Below are 21223 nucleotides of genomic sequence, written 5' to 3'. Positions count from 1 at the left end.
CCCATCGTTTATGTGGAAAGGAGATAAGAAAATTGTAAGCCACTGTTACTAGTTCAACCAGAAAACACAAAATATCTACTCCTTGCAGAAGAAAAGATGTCAGTTAACGATTATTTCCAAAGCAAGAAACTGGTTTGAAAATAATTAATCGCACTTGAACACTTGGTCTGCAAGTCTCAGCAGACACCACACAATCTGAGAATTTCATTTGAAATCACCCAAAAGTAAAGAACAGTCCTCAGAAACTTACTACACACGCTTGGGGGAAGAAAAAAAGCAAAACAAGAATTTGTAAATGGAATGTAATCCTGGAATATTTTATTTTTTTCTGAAATTCACCACTTTTGCCTCTTTGGAAATATTTTATACTACTGTCTTTGAAGCTGTATTGATTAAATAACATTTTATCTGATTGAAAAACGATGTTTAAATACATGAATAAATCTTTTAAAGGTGACAATCCCAGGGAGGGCCAAAGCTGACAGCACGTTATCACCCAGGGAAGTTTTAAAGAGGAACCTCCACCCATAGGATGTCTGTGCCCAGGAATAAGTCTGGGAGGAGAGGCACAAGGATTTTGAACAACCTAATTCCAGGAGGTTATTCTTTGGTTTCTTCTCATGGAAAACACCCACAGACAAAAGTAAACTGAAAAAAATGGGCCATCCAGGGCTCTGGGGGAAAATGATAAACAGTTAAAATACTGGGTCTGTTTGAAATGTACCACGGAGGACAAATAGTTGATAACGATGCTGTGAATCAGAGAAGGAAATGGCTTTGGGAATGTGGGGTGCATTGTGAAAATTTAGGGATTTATTACCAGCCCTAGAAAGAGCTAGGCTGAGGGGACAGGGTCGTGGACTTGAGACTCTGCTACCCAAATAATTGGAAAACTCAAAGAGAAAACGGGTGCCCCCTGGGAGAAAGTAAGGACTGGGGACCCCCCCAGACCACAGCTCCTCTCACGCACGAACCACGGAGACCGAGTCACGATGGTCCCCTGATGACCCTCCCGGTGGTCACCACACAATCTGGGGCGGACGTGGGGCTGCGGGGCCGGGGCCGAAGCCGCGGCTTGCAGTGACGGGACAGGACACCGGGGTCCCGGCTGCCGGCCCCGCCCCCACGCTGCCGGACGGAGGGGACCGAGGTCCGAGCGGCGCCACTCGCGTCCTCAAGACCCCGGAGTTGACAGCGGGGAGGCCCGGTACCATCACAGCTGGTTCGGGTCACTTCCAGCCAACGCCTCCTTCCCTCCCGCTCCAACTCCGCACCCTGGTAACCCACACTCACCATTTTTAGGTTTCCTGGGTCTCTCTGAATCCTTCCTATGACTCCCACGACCACCGCAGGTCACAGCGCGACAGACTCCGAGGCACTGCCACCACCGTCATTGAAGGATAGGAAACCGGATCGCTAGCCCGGCCTGAGGGAGTGAAAACGCCTGAGCTAGAGCGGTGCGTCGCCCCACCCACCTGCCCAAGCGGCGCCCCTGATTGGACAGTTTGCAAGGCCGCATCCCCCAATGCTTGAGTGACAGCTGGGCGGGAGGACGAGTGACTCTTGGAAACTAGCTTCCGCCCCGCCCCTGCCCCGACCCGTGCTGAGGGCAGCGGGTGGGGCGGAAACCTGACCCAGCCTGATTCCTTTGCGTTGAAACAGAACTTTTTCGCCCAGCTCTGTATGAACACATGAGCGCAGGGAATTTCTGACTGAGTTTCCCAATGGAGCAACTAAGCACAGAGCATGAGGGTAGCCCAGGCAGGTGTATGATCAGGCCACCCAAGATGGCTGTTCTCTTGCTCTCTGTACATCCCCTGCTCTACCAGGCCCTGCTTCACCTACACCCTATTCACATGACTGATCCTCCCTCTTAATCTTGGAGCCTAATCAGTAAATGCTTAGGTGCTTGCCCCCGGCTACTGATTGTTCTAATCTTCAGATCAGACTATCTCCACTTTCATAGTTTATCAAAGGGGTGATGAGGTTTCCTGGTAACTGAGGAGCCAATCTGAGGTCAGTTTCCTCCATAACTGGAAAACCCAACGAAGAGTGCTCCTTGTCCTGCCTGACATCTGCTGTCTACCGTGGGGTGTAGCTCCAGGAGCCTTCTGCGTCGGACATGTAAGATCCCCTATCCGTTAAACCATTGATTTCTCTACGGCTGATTCCGGGTTCTTTCTTTGGTCTTGAGACTGGGCAGTTAATGGGTTTGCAAACCTGCAGGGTGCAACCCAACACCTGGCCACACTGGAAAAGAGGGTCTTGTGTTCTCTAGGGGCCAAGTGTGTCGACTAAAAAAATATTCACCACCTAAAAGTTGAGAGTTATGTTTTATTCGGCAGACATACTGAGGACTTCAAGCCTGGGAGGCAGCATCTTAAACAACCCTGAGAAGATTGCTCTGAGGAGGCGAGGGGGTAGCTAGGATATATAGGAGTTTTGCAACAAAGGGCAGGTAGTAGGAACAAAAGATTACTGTTAATAAAAGAAAACTAGATATCTCAAGTTAAGGAATTTAGCACTTTTCTATATATGGGAAGATGCAAGAGTCTGGACTCACTGAAATCATTCCTTTGAATGTGTACCTCAGCTACAGTGTCCTATGTTTTCACATCCTGAGTTTCTTCAGGGCTCACCACTGTTGGGAGTGGCTGCAGTCTGATGGCTGCTAGATGGCAGGTATTCTTTGTTTCCTTCCTGAGTTCCCTCAGGGCTCCCCGGCTCACTGCAGTTGCTGATAAATGTAACATCCTTTGTTTACTGACATGGCAGGCAGGCAGTATTTTATTTCCCAAGGGTTTGGTGTAAGGCTGGGAGGCCACTCATGGAACTGTGACCCTTTTTCAGAAACACAGAAACTGAAATGTGACCTCACCATCTGTAATAAAGAATCTGGCTTCATCGTAATCTTCAGTTTTAAGTTATTTTTTTTATTTTTTTAAAATTTGGCTGTGCTGTGTGGCTTGCGGGATCTTAGTTCCCTGACCAGGGATTGAACCTGCACCCTCGGCAGTGAAAGTACGGAGTCCTAACCACTGGACCGCCAGGGAATTCCATCCATTTTAATCTTTGATCCTTGACAGCGCTGAGCCTTCTTCCATCCATCCGTGGTCCAACCCCACTCATTTGGTACTTAAGAGAAGGAATCCCAAGCACTTGGCTCTGGTGGGAAGTTTGAACCCTACAGTCCTAGTTGGGCTCAAGGACTCTCTAGAGTCTAAGCACAGGGTGTGAGATGTATTCATTAAATTCTCAGGTAAGGAAATTTATTTTAGATTAGTTTTTGCCTTTGTCCCTAGAGAACTTGAAATGTAAGCGACTATAATATCCCTAAGACAACTGATTCCTATTTTCACTAATATAAGAAAACAATAAATCGTTATGTAAATTTGAGATGCACCTGGAACCTCTTCCCCCGCCCCCAGATTTGTTGAGGTATAATTGATTAATAAAATTGTCTATATTTAAAGATTACAATGTGGTGATTTTCTGATCTACATATACTATACTGTACATTTGTTAAGACGGTGGATTAAGAATTCTCACCACACATACACACAAACAATGTGAGGTGATGGATGTGTTAACCTGGAAACTCCAAGATGCTGAAGAGACTGGATTGCAAAACTCTTGCATTGCAAAGTGCTTAATGCATTTATTTACTTATTTCAACAGCTTTATTATGATATAATGTACATACTATACACTGCACCACTTTAAAGTGTATAATTCAGTGGGTTTTGGTATATTTACAGATAAATGTAATCATCACCACAATTTTTGAACATTTTGGTCACATCAAAAAGAAAACTGTCTCCCCTTTATCTGTCACCCCCCAATCGTCCCGTCTTCCTCCTCCAAACCCCAGCCTTAGGCAACGCCTAATTTATGTTCTGTCTCTATAAATTTCCCTTTTCAGGGTTTTCATATGAAAAGAATCCTAGTATCTATGGTTTTTGTGACTGACTTCATTGATGTAGCATAATTTTTAAAAAAGGGACAACTGTGTTGTAGCAGCTATCAATTGTTCATTCATTTTTATGGCTGAAATATATTCCATTGGATGGATAAAACATGTTTTGTTTATATATTCGTCTGTTCATGGATATTTGGTATGTTTTCACCTTCTGGCTACTATGAATAACATTGCTATAAATTTCATGTACAAGTTTTTGTTCCAACATGTATTTTTCTTGGGCATATACCTAGGAGAGGAACTAATGGATCATATGGTAACGCTAGGTTTAATTTTTGAGGAACTCCAAGACTGCTTTAGAGAGTGGCTACACCAGTTTATATTCGCACCACGTTTATGAGGGTCAAATTTCCCCCCATACCCCTGACATTTGTTATCTCACTTTTTGATTCCAGCCATCCTAGTGGTTTGGTTTTTTTTTAAAATAAATTTATTTATTTTTGGCTGTGTTGGGTCTTCGTTGCTGCGCGTGGGCTTTCTCTAGTTGCGGCGAGTGGGGGCTACTCTTCGTTGCGGTGCGCGGGCTTCTCACTGCAGTGGCGTCTCTTGTTGTGGAGCACGGGCTCTAGGCGTGCGGGCTGCAGTAGCTGTGGTACTTGGGCTCAGTAGTTGTGGTTCGTCGGCTCTAGAGCGCAGGGTCAGTAATTGTGGTGCACGGGCTTAGTTGCTCCGTGGCATGTGGGATCTTCCTGGACCAGGGCTCAAACCCGTGTCCCCTGCATTGGCAGGCGGATTCTTCACCACTGTGCCACCAGGGAAGCCCCAGTGCCAAGTTTTTTTGATCCATTCACTGTTTATGGACATTTGGGTTACTTCCACCTTTTGGCTATTGTGAATAATGCTAATAGACACACGAGTGGACATATATCTGTTTGAGTTCCTGCTTTTAATTCTTTTGAGTACTTACCCAGAAGTAGAGTTGCTAGATCAAACAGTAACTCAGTTCCAAATTTTTGATGAACTGCCATGTTGCTTTTCATCCTGGCGACACAATTTAATAGTCTCAGCAATAGCACACAAGGATTCCTAAGGGTGTTTTCACTTTCTGGATGGTGTCCTTTTTTTTTTTTTTTGGCCGAGTGTCATGCGGATCTTAGTTCCCCAACCAGGGATCAAACCTGTGCTCCCTGCAGTGGAAGATCGGAGTCCTAACCACTGGATGACCAGGGAATTCCTCGATGGTGTCCTTTGAAGCACAAAAGTCATTAATTTGATGAAGTCCAATTTACCTATTTTTCCTATTCCTACCTATTATTTCCTATTTCCTACCTATTACTGCTCTTGGTGTCATATCTAACAGTATTTTGCCAAATCCAAGGCCAGAAAGTTTTCCCTATGTTTTATCTAAGTATTTTATTTATCTATTTATTAACATCTTTATTGGTATTATATTGTTTATATGTTTTTTATTATTATATATGGTTAGGTCTTTGATCTTTTTTGGTAAATTATTGATTATGGTATGATGTAACGGTACAACCTCTTTCTTTGCATATGGCTATCTACTTGGCCCAGCACCGATTTATGAAAAGAATATTCTTTCCCCATTTTTGGTACCTTTGTCAAAGATCAGTTGACCACAGATATAGGGGCTTATTTCTCAGTTCTCAATCTGTTCCATAAATCTGTATGGTCTAGCCTTGTGTCAGTTTCACACTATCTTGATTACTTTTGCTTAGTATAATGCTTTTGTAACAGGGAAGAGCCAAATCTGACTACACCTTGGATCTATTTTTTTTACTTCAACCTTTGTTTTCCGCTGCTTTTGTTCACTAAAAGGATACTGTCTATACATAATGGCCTGCCTCGGGGAACCCTGCCCCTCTGCCTGAATGTTGAACCAAAGTGCCTTTGTTCAGGGAAACATCCGGAACCTGTCCACCTGTGGATGGCTACAAGGAAGAAGAAATTAACACATCCCCTCCAGGTGATATTTGCAAAACTTATGGCCTTTTTACTTTACTTCCTCATCTCCTCCCCCTCTCTGTGTTATAAAAGAAACTGGCATCCAAACCCCAATAAAATGGTTATATTGAGACTTCGGTCTGCCATCTTCTCCATTGGCCGGCTTTCCAAATAGAGTCGTGTTCCTTGTCTCAACACCTTGTCTCCGATTCATTGGCCTGTCGTGCCGCGAGAAGAGCGAGAGCTTGGGCTCGGTAACACTTTGATGTCAGGAAATGTTAATACTACTACTTTGTTTTTTTGGCCGCACTGAGCAGCTTGTGGGATCTTATTTCCCTGACGAGGGATTGAACCCAGGCCTTTGGCAATGGAATCTCGGAGTCCTAACCATCGGACCACCAGGGAATTTCCTGTTTATCTTTCTCAAGATTGGTCTGGCTATTCTAGTTCCCTTGAAATTCCACATAAATTTATGAAACAGCTTGCCAATATCTATAAAGATTACAGCTGGGATTATGATAGGTATTGTGTTGAATCTCTAGATCATTTTGTGGAGTAGCAGCAACTCAACAATGTGAAGTCTTCTGAACCATGAAATTGGGAGTTTTCCCATTTATTTATACATTTCTTAATTTCTTTCACCATGTTTTGTAGTTTTCAGAGGATTTGTTTTGTACTTTGAGTTTAGTTTGTTGTTCTTTTTCTAGTTCTCTGAGGTGTTAGGTTGTTAATTTGATGTCTTTCTTTCTTAATATAGATGTTTATCACTATAAACTTCCCTTTTACTATTACTTATACTGCATATGAGTGTCCTGTTTGGGTATCCCTAGAAAGCCTATCTTAAGTAGCCTGTGTCTAGCAACTCTCTGTTTCAATTCACTCTTTTTACACTGGAGCCCTGTTGATATGGTGGGAAGGTGTTTGGGTGGGAAAATGTTCTTTTATGTTATGATTAAACTTGTAATGTTTTGGTGGGACAAAATCCCTTGACTATAAACTTCAGAACAGTTTCTCGGCAAAAGATTTATTCCTCATCTTTTGTAGAGAGGAAATTTGAAGGGTGTGGGAGTTGTCCTCTTTCCCCAATAAGATAAGGTTTTAGCAAATAAGTTTTCTTTAAGGAATGGCCTGAGTTACAGAGAACAGAATGCTTTGTGTGTTTATCATTTTCTGCATGAAGAATGAGGTCATTTTTTCCAGTCTTCAAGGTGAGAACCTGCTTCGGATCCTGCAGGAAAAATTGATGAGTTTGTGGGGTTCCTTAAGACTCAACTCACTAAAGCTTTTAACTCTCAAGCGAGTCCAATCTGGGTCTCCAGTAAATTCATTGTTAACAGTTTCTGTGCTCCTAGAGTTTGTGGACTCCAGTTGTTTCTCCTCCAGGTAAGTGGTTATTCTCTGTATTCACCTGTCTCTCATTTTTGGGAGCATTGGTATGCCATGTAATCTCAAATCTCTCTTAAATCTAAGAACAGGTATTGCTTTTCAGGTTCATCAGGTACTTTCTTGTTGTGAAGACAAGAATGATCACTCTGAGTTTTTATGTATTGGAACAGAAATCATCCATTCACTTGTGTTGCTCACTTGTGAGACTACAGCATTTTTACTTATTCATTCTACTGCTAGAGCCCATGAAGGAAGTTTCAAAGGTTTTCTTTTGTGACCAATGCATCTAAAAACATTATCATACGCGGATATCTGTATTTGGATTTCTTTTCCTCGTCTTCTAAAAATCCCCTACCCTGAATGTGTGTTTATAACCCCAAAGACATGTTCCATTGTAACCACTTTCTGTTTTATCCCTGCCCTTTGGAGGCAGGATCAACCCCCTACCTAAAATGAATCAGATGTTAAGACTGCTGTCGCCACATGCATAAGCAAATTAAAAAAAAATTATTACACAAAGGTACTTTCTAAGGAATGTAGGGTAAGTGGTTTGAGGTGGCTTGAGCAAAGGAGAATGGGTTGGCCCTTTAATGTGTACAGGGGTAGAAGCTGTAGGTTTTCAAGTTTGGACCATGCTACCTGCTGACACAAAAAAGACAGGGGCATATGTCAACCTTCCTAACTTGTTTACCCATTGTGGGCCAGGCAGGGTGAGCAGTTGTCTCAAGCAGATTGAGTCAGATATGAAAAATGAAGTCAGTGTCTTTCCTAATGTTTACTGACTGAATGATGACACATCTCTGTAAAAAATTAACAAATAGAAACCACAATTAAAATAGAGTTGAGAGACCAGAAGGGAGAGTTCTCACATTCTAAGACATAGCCAAGCCCAACAGGAAAAAAAGAAGACTCCTCTTGGTTCCTGGCAAGGACTCATTCAATGAAAAGCCATGGACTCTTTGTTTCCTACAGGCCTCCCATCTTCCTTTCCCTCTCTCTGAAAGTGTTCTTTCCTTGCTGTGTGGGGACTTGCCTATGGCTTGCCATAGTTCCAGACCCTGAATTGTGGTTCTCTGCTGATCCCAAATAGACCCATCTTTGCTGGAGAAATATGTAGCACAAGCAACATAATTCAGATGACAATGCCTGAAGAAAATATTTGAATTCAGTTATCCCAGGGTGTTGGAGAGAGCCAGGTAAGTGTCAGTATACTTCCAGAATTCTGTTCAAATATTTTAGTAATGTAATTACTTATTTTATTTTTTGCCCTTTAAAAATTTTTTTTTATTTTACATTAGAGTACAGTTGGTTTACAATGCTGTGTTAGTTTCAGGTGTCAGCAAAGTGATTCATTTATACATATACATATATCCATTCTTTTTCAGATTATTTTCCCATATAAGCTATTACAGAATACTGAGTAGAGTTCCCTGTGCTATACAGTAGGTCCTTGTTGATTATTTTATATATAGTAGTGTGTATTTGTTAATCCCAAACCCCTAATTTATCCCTTCCCCCCACGTTTCCACTTTAGTAACCATAAATTTGTTTTCAAAGTCTGTGAGTCTGTTTCTGTTTTATAAATAAGTTCATTTGTATCACTTTTTTTAGATTTCACATATAAACAATATCACATGATGTTTGTTTTTGTCTGCTTTACTTCACTTAGTATGATAATCTCTAGGTCAATCCATGTTGCTGCAAATAGCATTATTTCATTCTTTTTTACAGCTGATTAATTTCCCATTGTATATATATATCACATCTTCTTCTTCCATTCCTCTGTTGATGGACATCTAGGTTGCTTCCATGTCTTGGCTATTGTAGATAGTGTTGCAATGAACACTGGGGTGCATGTATCGTTTTGAAGTATGGTTTTCTCCAGATATATGCCCAGGAGTGGGATTGCTGGATCATATGGTACTTCTATTTTCAGTTTTTTAAGGAACCTCCATACTGTTCTCCATAGTGGTTGTACTAATTTACATTCCCACCAACAGTGTAGGATGGTTCCCTTTTCTCCACACCCTCTCCAGCATTTATTGTTTGTAGACTTTTTGATGATGGCCATTCTGACTGGCATGAGGTGATACCTCACTGTAGTTTTGATTTGCATTTCTCTAATAATTAGTGATGGTAAGGATCTCTTCATGTGCTTCTTGGCCATCTGTATGTCTTCTTTGGATTTAGAGCTTCTGCCCATTTTTTGGTTGAGTTTTTTTTTTCTTTTTTTGATATAGAGCTGCATGAGCTGTTTGTGTATTTTGGAGATTAACCTCTTGTCGGTTGCTTCGTTTTGCAATTACTTATCTTAATTTGTTGTCTCATTTGTTGTGTTCCTGGGGCACCTTGCTAGTGGAGCCTACCCACATGCAGCCAGCAACGCTTTTAGGGGAACAGAACTCTCTCTGATGGCTAATAGTCAAAAGCCAAGTGGTCATCAGCTACCATGACTGCCAAGGAGTTTTCCTTCAAGGAAAACATCTGAAGTATTAGCTGTCTGCCACCTATAATTAGAGTGTTTTGGACATTTCACGATTGGCATTAATGGTGTGTTTGTTGAATGACATCATGTGTGACCAGGTCAGTGCCAGTGACTTTCACTACAGTGAGCACCTGAGTGCAAATGGTAGGAAAACAGCACATTCGTGTTGGATGAGCTGGAGGGATTTTGAAGGAGGGTGCCCAAAATGAAATACTGACATGCAGGGTACACAGATTACAGGTGATGTTAGGAGGAAGAGCAAGGAGTGGGATAAAACAGTGGTGGCCAGGGTGCACCATGATAATCAACATGAGTGACCAGTCCGACAGAAATGTCTGGTATAGAAAGGCCTCTACTTATAAGGTGCCAGTAAGCCTGATGATCAGACCAAGTTATTGGCCCCAAAGACTGGGGGAATGAATCTAAGTAATGCCTCAAGCAGCAGGAAGACCTAACTCTAAGAAAGCAAGGTTTAAGTGGGTATTAAGATAACATATGAGGGTTGTATACTAGGGTTGTAAGAGAGGTACAAGGTCTACCGAATGTCTTTTTCAAGAACCCAGGGTTTTGTTTTTCATAATTCAGTTGATAATATAAATAATATATAGAGTGTCTTGGTGAGTCATTTCATTTCGGTTTCAGTAGGTTCACGTATGATAGAATGAGTAATTACTCTATACAAGTATCTATCATAGTCAGAGCATAGCAAGTAGTCAGTAGAGGGGGTGAGGGGCCCTAGAAAGCCTGTTTGACTTTCTGACTTCCCTGGTGGCGCAGTGGTTAAGAATCCGCCTGCCAATGCAGGGGACATAGTTTCGAGCCTTGGTCCGGGAAGATCCCACAAGCTGCGGAGCAACTAAGCCCATGCACCACAACTACTGAGCCTGCCCTCTGGAGCCCGTGAGCCACAACTACTGAGCCCATGCGCCACAACTACTGAAGCCTTAATGCCTAGAGCCCGTGTTCCGCAACGAGAAGCCACCGCAATGAGAAGCCCATGCACCGCAACGAAGAGTAGCCCCCGCTCGTGGCAACTAGAGAAAGCCCATGTGCAGCAATGAAGACCCAACACAGCCAAAAGTAAATAAATAAAATAAATTTATAAAAACAAAACAAAACAAAACAAAAAAACAATGGATTTCCATTTCCTTAAAAAAAAAGAAAGTCTGTTTGCCATCAGCTGTAGGGACCCTTTCCTTGGTCAGGAAAGTATGTTCCTTGATTATATTATCAGTGTTGTGTTTGTTCACATCAGGTGCATCATTGGTTGGTCACTAAGTTAGCCATGGCAGAAGAGGGAAGTCCTTTGAATTTTGCTTAACTTTAGAAGTCTCTACATGGTTATGGATTACAGGGGCTCACAGGGCCAAGGTTAATACCATCAGATCTCAGGTGAAATGATATGAGCCTCTGCAGACTGAGGTTTAATACGTGCAGTATAAGCAGTGGCATTGATTTGTACTTGGGTATTGTGAGGCAAATTATTCTCAGAGTTCTTAATGCCAAAGGGGGCGACCTTGTTTTTATTGGTGAGACCAGACAGGTAGATCATGGGCAATGGCCAAATGATCTCTAACACTGTGCAGGTGAGTTAGATCGATTCTTGGGCAGCAACTTATCTATTGCTAGCATGGTTGCCTGGATTTTGACCAGTCTAATGCCTGGGTCCAGTCTTAATCATGGATGGCCCGTTTGATCTAGGGACAGAATGCAGCATCTCCGCAATGGAACCCATCAGAATTGGTTATGGCACATTGTCCATAAAAAATACCAACTTCCTGGTCATTCATCTGCTCCCAAGTGACTCCCAAAGTGGATAATGTGCCTAGAAAGTTGGCCTCTTCCAGAATGGATTGCATCAGACAATACAGGAACACATTTTCTTGTCTAGGTGGGATATGCCAGAGGTGCCATTTTTGACTATTCTGTAAGCACCAATGTATATTTAATGAGGAGACCTTTGGTTGGAAAGTCAGAAGGGTCCTGCATTCATGACCAGCCCCAAGACCACTGCAGCCCCGCAGCCTTCTGTGGCAGGACCCAGCCCACTCACTAGCAGGCTGGCACCAGCCCCAGGACTCCCTGGGCCCTGGCCTGCCCACCAGAAGGCCAACACCAGCTTTGAGCCACTTGGGGCCCCTCAGCCAGCTGCCACGGGATCCAGTTCCACCCACCGGCAGGCTGACACAAGCTTTGGAACACCCTGAGCCCTGCAGCCAGCTGTGTGAGGAACGAGCACTGCCCATCAGCAGGCTAACACCAGCTCCAGGACCCTCAGAGCTCTGCAGCCAGAATTCCCAGGATAGGGCTCTACCCACCAGTGAGCCAGCACTAGCCCCAGAAACCCTTGGGCCTTGGCCCTACCCACCAATAGGCTGACACCAGCTCTGGGACCCCTGGACCCTTCAGCCAGAGACTCCAGGATGAGCTCTGCCTGCCAGTGGTCCAGCACCAGCCCTAGGACCTGATTTCACCCCCCCAGTGGATGGGCACCAGCCCCAGGATCTCCTGGGCACTAACCCTGCCCACCAGTGGGTAGACACTAGCACAGAACTACCATAGCCCTACAACATGCTGTAGCAGGGCCCAGCCCACCCACCAGCAGGCCAGCACCAGCTCTGAGACACCTCAGGTCCCTCAGCCACCCGCCCAGGGATTTGGTCCCACCACAAGCTGGCTGACACAAGCTTTGGGAAACCCCAGACACTGCAGCCAGCTGTGCCACCAACTGGTCCTGCCTACCAGTGGGCCAACACCAGCTCTACGATCCCCAGGGCCCTGCAACCAGAGATCCTGGGACCCGGCTCTACCCACCAGTGAGCCAGCACTAGCCACAGGACACCCATAACTATATCTACTTGCTTTAGACTGTCATATAAAGTCAAACATATTCTAAAAGATCTATTAATACATGTTTTTACTGCCCTCCTCCACATTTTGTGATTTTGATGTCCTATTTTACATCTTCATGTTTACCCTTTTGCTGTTAATTGTAGTTATAATTGCTTTTACAAAAATTTTTGGATTGTTTTTTAATCTATGTACGGGCTTATTAAATGATCTTCAATCCCTTTGTATATTTGCCTTTCCTATTGTGATTTTCCCTTTCGTATAGATTCATGCTACTTTTCTATTTAGAAAAGACCTTTCAATATTTCTTTTAGGTTAGGTCTAGTGTTCCTGTATTCTTTTAGTTTTTGCTTGTCTAAGAAATTCTTTATTTCTCCTTCTATTCTAAATGGTAATCTTGCTGGGTAGAGTATCCTACGTTACAGGTTTTTCCTTTACAGGATTTTGAATATATCATGCCACTCCTTCCTGGACTGCAAAGTGTCTGCAGAGAAATCAACTGATAGCCTTATGCAGGGTCCCTTGTAACTGACTCTTTGTTTTTCTCTTGCTGCCTTTAGAATCCTCTATCTTTAACTTTTGCCATTTTAATTATGATATGTCTTGGTATGGGTCTGTTTGGGTTCATCTTGTTTAGGACCCTCTGCGCTTCCTATACCTGGACATCTATTTCCTTCTTTAGGTTTGGGAAGTTTGCAGCCATAATTTCTTCAAATACATTTTTCAATCCCCTTCTCTTTCTTCTGGAACCCCTATTATGCACAGGTTGGCATGCTTTATATTATCCCATAGATCTCATATGTTGCTTTCATTTTTTAAAATTTGTCTTTCTGTCTGCTGTTATGATTGGGTGATTTCCATTATTCTATCTTCCAGATCACTTATTCGTTCTACTGTGTTATTTAGTCTGCTATTCATTGCTTCTAGATTGGTTTTTATCTCAGCAATTGAGTTGTCTAATTTTGACTGTTTCCTCTTTACAGTTTCTAGTTCCTTGCTACAGTTATCTGCCTTTCTATAAATAATCTTTCTTAATTCCTTTAGCATTTTTATTACCTCCTTTCTGAACTTGGGGTCTAGTAGACTAGTTAGATCTGTTTCATTATTTGTTCTTTTAGGGGATTTCTCTTGTTCTTTTTTTTTATAAATTTATTTTATTTATTTATTTTTGGCTGTGTTGGGTCTTTGTTGCTGTGTGTGGGCTTTCTCTAGTTGTGGCGAGCGGGGGCTACTCTTCGTTGCAGTGCGTGGGCTTCTCACTGCGGTGGCTTCTCTTGTTGCGGAGCACGGGCTCTAGTCACGCGGGCTTCAGTAGTTATGGCACGCAGGCTCTAGAGCGCAGGCTCAGTAGTTGTGGCACACGGGCTTATTTGCTCCGCGGCATGTGGGATCTTCCCGGACAAGGGCTCGAACCCGTGTCCCCTGCATTGGCAGGCAGATTCTCAAACACTGCGCCAGCAGGGAAGCCCTCTCTTGTTCTTTTAATTGGGAGTAGTTCCTCTGCTTTTTCATTTTACTTACCTTTCTCTGCTTCTATGAATTTAGGAGAAACAGTTACCTACTGTGGTCTCAAAGGACTGTTTTTTTTTTTTTAATTAATTAATTTTATTTATTTATTTTTGGCTGCATTGGGTCTTCGTTGCTGTGCAAGGGCTTTCTCTAGTTGTGGCGAGCGGGGGTTACTCTTGGCTGTGGTGCGCGGGCTGCTCATTGCGGTGGCTTCTCTTATTGCGGAGCACGGGCTCTAGGGCGCGCGGGCTCAGTAGTTGTGGTGCACGGGCCCAGCTGCTCCGCGGCATGTGGGATTCTCCCAGACCAGGGCTCGAACCCGTGTCCCCTGCATTGGCAGGCAGATTCCTAACCACTGTGCCACCAGGGAAGCCCTCAAACGACTGTTTTTATGTGGGAGAGTCCCTGTGTAGATTGTGTGAGTCCAATATTTTTGGTTTGAGGGCTGTTTTTGGTACAGATGCCAGCCACATCTTTCCTCAGAGTGTGCTGGCCGTTATCCCCTTGTTAGGGGGTGTGACAGGTGTTGTGGCGACCAGCACCTGCACTGGATGTTGGGTTGGGCCTCCTCTTTGCTAACTGCTGTCAAAGCCCTGTTGGGGGCAGGGTCTGCTTAGCAGTTGCTGGAGTAGAAGCCCTAAGGGTTGGGTTCAGTAAGGCTCTGTTGCCCTTAAATGTGTGCTCCGTTCCCGAGGAGATGAGCACTAAAGCAAGTGAGGCCCGTGTGGTCACAGTGAACCTGTGCATCACCCATGAACGCCTCTGCAGTTCTGCCCAGAAGCAGCCCAAGGTCACATCCCTTTCTCCATTGTCTGTCCCAGACCTAGTGCTAGGCTGGTGCTGGGGACCAGGGTGTTGTGGCTTCAGGAAGTGGTTGTGCTGCCACCTGGGACCTGGGCTGCTTCTGTGGTAGGGCTCTCCCAGGACCTGTCTGCCCCAGATGCAGCTCCAAGCTGTGGTGTAAGGTGGGTGGAACCAGAGCGCTCCCTCCTGGAGACATGTGATTCTGTGACACTGCCACCCACCGCCTGGTGTGCGGCCAACAAAGTCCTCTACTGCTGGACTCACCCCTGCCTTTTTCTTTTTCTTTTTTTTGGCTGTCCCTCTCGGCTTGTGGGATCTTAGTTCCCCGACCAGGGATCACACCCAGGGGCCCCAGTCTTACCCACTGGACCGCCAACAAATTCCCAGACCTGCCACGTGCATGCCTTGGGCAGCTGATAATGGGCTCCTATGCCAGCCCCACCCCTGCCACGTGCATGCTGACAACGGGCTCCAGACCACACCCCTGGCCCTCCAGGCTGTTCCCCGAGCAGCAGCTAGGCGGAGTCCTCTCCCAGGGCCCATCCCCCAGCCATCGTTTTGGGCTGGGAAGTGCAGCCCTCAGCGCCAACCTCTCCAGTCTGATTGCTGGCAAGCCAGCATGCACACACCTTGTGAGCAGAGTCCAGGGTCATCCAGCCCCTCTCTCTGTGCCAGTGCACCTCCCAGCAGGCAATGGGGTTTCACACGGTGAGGCCCTGCCTGTGCGGACCCTCCCTCCTTCACAGATTCCCTCCTAGGGGAGCCAGTCCTATCCTGATGCCTGTTTTTTTTTTTTTGTACATGCCACGTGACATGCCGGATCTTAGTTCCCCAATGAGGGATAGAACCTGTGCCCCCTGCAATGGAAGCCAGGAGTCTTAACCACTGGAATGCCAGGAAAGTCCCTATGTGGGGATCTTTTTACAGGTTTAGTTGTATGAGATCTTCTGGGGAATTCCCTGGCAGTCCAGTGGTTAGGACTCGGCGCTTTCACTGCAGGAGCCGGGTTCAATCCCTGGTCAGGGAACTAAGATCCTGCAAGCCACACGGTGTGGCCAAAAAAAAAAAAAAAAAAAGAGCTCTTCTGCCAATTTCCATTTGGTGTTTTGTGAGAACTGTTCCTTACGTAGATGTATTTTTAATGTGTTTGTGGGGGGAGGTGAGCTCCACATCCCGCTACTCCATCATCTTGATCCACCTTCCAACCTATGTTTATTGTTTTTGCAGTTTATCTGTTTACAGTGTTTGAAGCATAAAGAAACCTATTCTCTCTTCAATTACTCAGCCATAAAAAGGAACAAAATTGGGTCATTTGTAGAGATGTGGATGGACGTAGAGTCTGTCATACAGAGTGAAGTAAGCCAGAAAGAGAAAAACAAATATCTCATATTAACGCATATATGTGGAATCTAGAAAAATGGTACAGATGAACCTATTTGAGGGCAGGAACAGAGACGTAGACGTAGAGAACAGACATGTGGACACGGTGGGGAAGGGGAGGGTGGGATGAATTGGGAGATTAGGATGGACATATATACACTACCATGAATAAAATAGATAGCTAGTGGGAACAAGCTATAAAGCACAGGAAGCTCAGCTCCATGCCCCGTGATGACCTAAATGGGTGGGATGGGGGTGGGGAGGGAGGTCCAAGAAGGAGGGGATATGGGTATCCATATAGCTGATTCACTTCATTGTACAGCAGAAGTTAACACAACATTGTAAAACAATTATACTCCAATTAAAAAAAAAACACCTGGGGGCTTCCCTGGTGGCGCAGTGGTTGAGAATCTGCCTGCCAATGCAGGGGACACGGGTTCGTGCCCTGGTCTGGGAAGATCCCACATGCCACGGAGCAACTGGGCCCGTGAGCCGCAACTACTGAGCCTGCGCGTCTGGAGCCTGTGCTCCGCAACGGGAGAGGCCGCGATAGTGAGAGGCCCGCGCACTGCGATGAAGAGTGGCTCCCGCTTGCCACAACTAGAGAAAGCCCTCGCACAGAAACGAAGACCTAACACAGCCATAAATAAATAAAAATAAAAATTAAAAAAAAATTATTAAAAAAACCCCCCAAAAAACCACACCTATTTTATGTTCTCTTCAAATGTGCATGTACATGGAAAGATATCTATCTCTCCTGCTTTCAAATCCAACATTTACCTGTTTTCTGCTTGGAATTCCCGTTGGCTAATACCTGACCAGGGACCATGAGACTATGGAAAATATTCAAAATGCTTGCTTATGGAAAAATTAAACCAAAACAATTTTAGCCAAGAAGTGAAACCAGGAAGCACATATGTTATATAAATTCCAGGGCTTCCCTGGTCGTGCAGTGGTTAAGAATCCTCCTGCCAATGCAGGGGACACGGGTTCGAGCCCTGGTCTGGGAAGATCCCACATGCCGCAGAGAAACTAAGCCCGTGCGCCACAGCTACTGAGCCTGTGCTCTAGGGCCTGCAAGCCACAACTACTGAGCCCACGCGCCACAACTACTGAAGCCTGCGTGCCTAGAGCCCATGCTCCACAACAAGAGAAGCCACCACAATAAGAAGCCCGCGCACCGCAATGAAGAGTAGTCCCCGCTCACCGCAACTAGAGAAAGCCTGCGTGCAGCAAAGAAGACCTAACGCAGCCAAAAATAAATAAATAAATAAATAAATAAATTCCAAATATTATGAGTTTTCACAATAAGAGCTGAGGTAAATAGGCCTTTAGTGTGATGTTTCATGTTTCCTTGACTACGAATTAGACTGTTTTGTGTTTTTGCTTGTGTGTTTGTTTGCAGGATGTTCCCCAACAAGGGATTGAACCCAGGCCACGGCAGTGAGAGCACCGAATCCTAACCACTAGGCCACCAGGGAACTCCAGAATTAGACTATGTTTAATATTTGCTGCAGTGGTAAGTGTCAGGGGCTTCAATATCCTCTAGTATCCTTGTATTTTTCTCTGCTACTGTGTTTGGGTATCCCTAGAAATTCACTTACAGGCAGAGCCTGTGTCTGGTATTTGTTTTAATCCACTCTTTTTATACTGGAACCCTGTTGATATGGTGGTCAGGTGTGTGATGGGAAAATGTTCTCATGTTATGATTAAACCTGTTATGTTTTGGGGGGAGAGAATCCCTGGACTCTGTATATCAGAGAGGTTCTTGGCTTTTGTTCCTCACCTTTTGTTAGATCAAAAACCTGAAGGGTCAGGAAGTTGTCTGGCAGCTCTTTCCCCAGTCAGATAAGACTTAGGCAAATTAGTTTTCCTTGAGGGATGACCTCAGTTACAGAGAACACAATGCTTTGTGTTTGTATCAAAATGTTTTCCCCCCATTTCCTGCATGGATCATGAGTCAATTTTCCCCAATCTTCCCACTGAGAACTTGCTGGGGCTCCTGTAGGAAAAACTAATGAATTTTTGGGGGCTCCAGAAGACTGGCTCCTCTTAGAGCTTTTAACTCTCAAGCTAGTCTATACTGTGTATCCAGCAATTCTATTATACTTTATGAGTGCCTAGCAGTTGCTGGCTCCAGTGGCTTCTGCTTTCAGTAATTCTCTATACTCAACCAACTCTCGTTTGGGGGGCACTGGTTTACCGTATAACCTCAAGTATCTTATGGAGGGAATTCCCTGGCGGTCCAGTGGTTAGGACTCCACGCTTCCACTGCTGGGGGCATGGGTTCGATCCCTGTCGGGGAACTAAGACCCCACATGCCGTGCGGCATGGCCAAAAAAATCTTATGGATCTAAGAAGGGGTGTGGATTTCTGGTTTGTTCAGTATTTTTTTGTTCTAAAAATGAGAAGGATGAACAGAATCCATCTACTCACCTCTGTTGCTCTATATTTTTCCCTTTTGAGACTAAATCATTTTCACTTATTGATTCTACTGCTAGTGCCCACGCGGGTGGTTTCAAAGTTTTTCTTTTGTGACCAATGATAAAACATTATCATTGGGATCTTTCTATTTGGGTTTCTCTCCTCATCTTATAAAAATTCCCTACACTGAACACCTGTTTGTCACCCAAAAGACATTATCCATTGGTTACTGTCTGTGTTACCACTGCAGTATTTGGGGGCAGGATTAACACCCTACCTAAACTGGGATCTGTTGTCCATAGTAATGTTGTCACATTCATCAGAAAACAGAAAAACGTTTATTACTCGAGTACTTTCAAAGGAGAGTAGGGCAAGGGTAAGTGGGTTCAGATGGCTTGTGCAAAGGAGAATGTGCTGGCCCTTTAATGCATGTAGGGGTAGAAGCTGCAGGTTTTCAATGTTTGGCCCTCCTACATGCTGCCACAAAAATAAAAGGCTCACGTGTCAACCTTTGTAAATATTTAACTCACTGTGAGCCAGGCAGGGTGAGCAGGTATCTGAAGCAATTAAGACTCCAATATCAAGTTGAGGCCAATGTCTTTTATTAAAGTTCACTCCTGAGGTTTATTGACTGAATGATGAAACATCTCACTTAAATAAATTAGAATATTAATTGAAAAGCCATGTGTAAGGCACAAGTACATATTACAATTAAGATGACAAAGCCTCGGGAATTCCCTGGCGGTCCAGTGGTTAGGTCTCTGTGCTCTCACTGCTGAGAGCCTGGGTTTGATTCCTGGTTGGGGAACTAAGATCCCACAAGCCGTGTGGTGCGGCTAGAAAAAAAAAAAAAGATGACGAAGCCTCAAAAAAAAAAAAATTGAATCTAGTCATCGCAGGGTGTAGTAGAGATACAGGGATGTGTCAGTATGACCCCAGAATTATGTTCATATATTTTCAAAATGTTATTTTTTAATTTGTTGTCTCATTTGTCGTGTAATAGGTGGCACCTTGACAGTGTAGCCTACCCACGTGCAGCAAACAGCTCTTTTACAGGAACAGAACTCTCCCTGGCTGGCTAATAAATAGTCCAAAGCCAAGTGAACATCAGCTACCATGGCTGCCAGGGAGTTGTTCTTCATGGAAAACATCTAAGACATTAGCTGTCTGCTACCTGTATTTTGAGTGTCTTGGACATATCATGATTGGCATTAATGATGTGTTTGTTGGGCTTCCCTGGTGGCGCAGTGGTTGAGAATCTGCCTGCCAATGCAGGGGATGCGGGTTCGAGCCCTGGTCTGGGAAGATCCCACATGCCGCGGAGCAACTAGGCCCGTGAGCCACAATTACTGAGCCTGCGCGTCTGGAGCCTGTGCTCCGCAACAAGAGAGGCCGCGATAGTGAGAGGCCCACGCACCGCGATGAAGAGTGGCCCCCACTTGCCGCAACTGGAGAGGGCCCTCGCACAGAAATGAAGACCCAACACAGCCATAAATAAATAAATAAATAAATAATTTTTAAAAAATGATGTGTTTGTTGAATGACATCATGTGTGCACAGGTCGGTGTCTGTGTCTCCTATGATAATGAGCATGTGAGTGCAAATGGTAGAAAAACAGCACATTTGTGTTGGGTGGGCCAGAAGGGTGTTGAAGGAGCATGCCCAAAATGAAATATTGACACACAGGTTGCACAGACTACGGGTGATGGTAGGAGGGGGACCAGGGAGTTGGATATAACAGTGGTGTCCAGAGTGCACTATGATAATAAACCAAAGACCTGTAGAGGTGACCATTCTGACAGAAATGTCTAGTATAGAAGGGCTTCTACTTATAAGGTGCCCGTAAGCCTGATGACCAGAACAAAGTAATAGGCTCCAAAGACTGGTAATTGAATCTAATTAATGGCTCCAACAGGAGGAAGACCTATCTGTAAGAAAGCAAGGTGGGGACTTCCCTGGTGGCACAGTGGTTAAGGATCCGCCTGCCAGTGCAGGGGACACGGGTTCGAGCCCTGGTCTGGGAAGATCCCACATGCCGCGGAGCAACTAAGCCTGTGCGCCACAACTACTGAGCCTGCACTCTACAGCCCACGAGCCACAACTACTGAGCCCGTGTGCCACAATTACTGAGCCCGCACGCCACAATTACTGAGCCCACACGCCTAGAGCCTGTGCTCTGCAACAAGGGAGCCACTGCAATGAGAAGCCCGCGCACCGCAACGAAGAGTAGCCCCCGCTCGCCGCAACTAGAGAAAGCCCACGTGCAGCAAAGAAGACCCAATGCAGCCAAAAATAAAAAAAAAAAAAAAGAAAGGTGGGACTTTATGGTGGTCCAGTGTTTAGGACTCCATGCTTCCACTGCAGGGGGCACGGGTTCTATCTCTGGTCAGGGAACTAAGATCCCACATGCTGCACAGTGTGGCAAAAAAAAAAGAAAAAGAAGAAAGCAAGGTATAAGTAAGTCATTAGGCCACTATGAGTGTTATAACCTGAGGTCATTA

General features: G+C 44.8%; 1 protein-coding gene across 1 annotated transcript in view; it reads right to left on the bottom strand.

Annotated features, from left to right (window-relative positions):
• Nucleotides 1-21223, bottom strand: part of LOC118893406 (zinc finger protein 709-like) — an 82404-nt gene that overhangs the window by 14789 nt on the left and 46392 nt on the right. Inside the window, exon 3 of the mRNA XM_036848926.1 lies at nucleotides 1294-1426. Within this exon, the coding sequence (XP_036704821.1) occupies nucleotides 1294-1296 (3 nt within the window). The 5' untranslated portion in view covers nucleotides 1297-1426. The remainder of the gene's footprint in view (nucleotides 1-1293; nucleotides 1427-21223) is intronic.

The sequence above is a fragment of the Balaenoptera musculus genome, chromosome 3 (genome assembly GCF_009873245.2).
Source record: "Balaenoptera musculus isolate JJ_BM4_2016_0621 chromosome 3, mBalMus1.pri.v3, whole genome shotgun sequence".
Taxonomy (NCBI): Eukaryota; Metazoa; Chordata; class Mammalia; order Artiodactyla; family Balaenopteridae; genus Balaenoptera; species Balaenoptera musculus.
The sequence above is the reverse complement of the archived record's forward strand: the minus strand, read 5'-3'. Positions and strand labels throughout refer to the sequence as shown.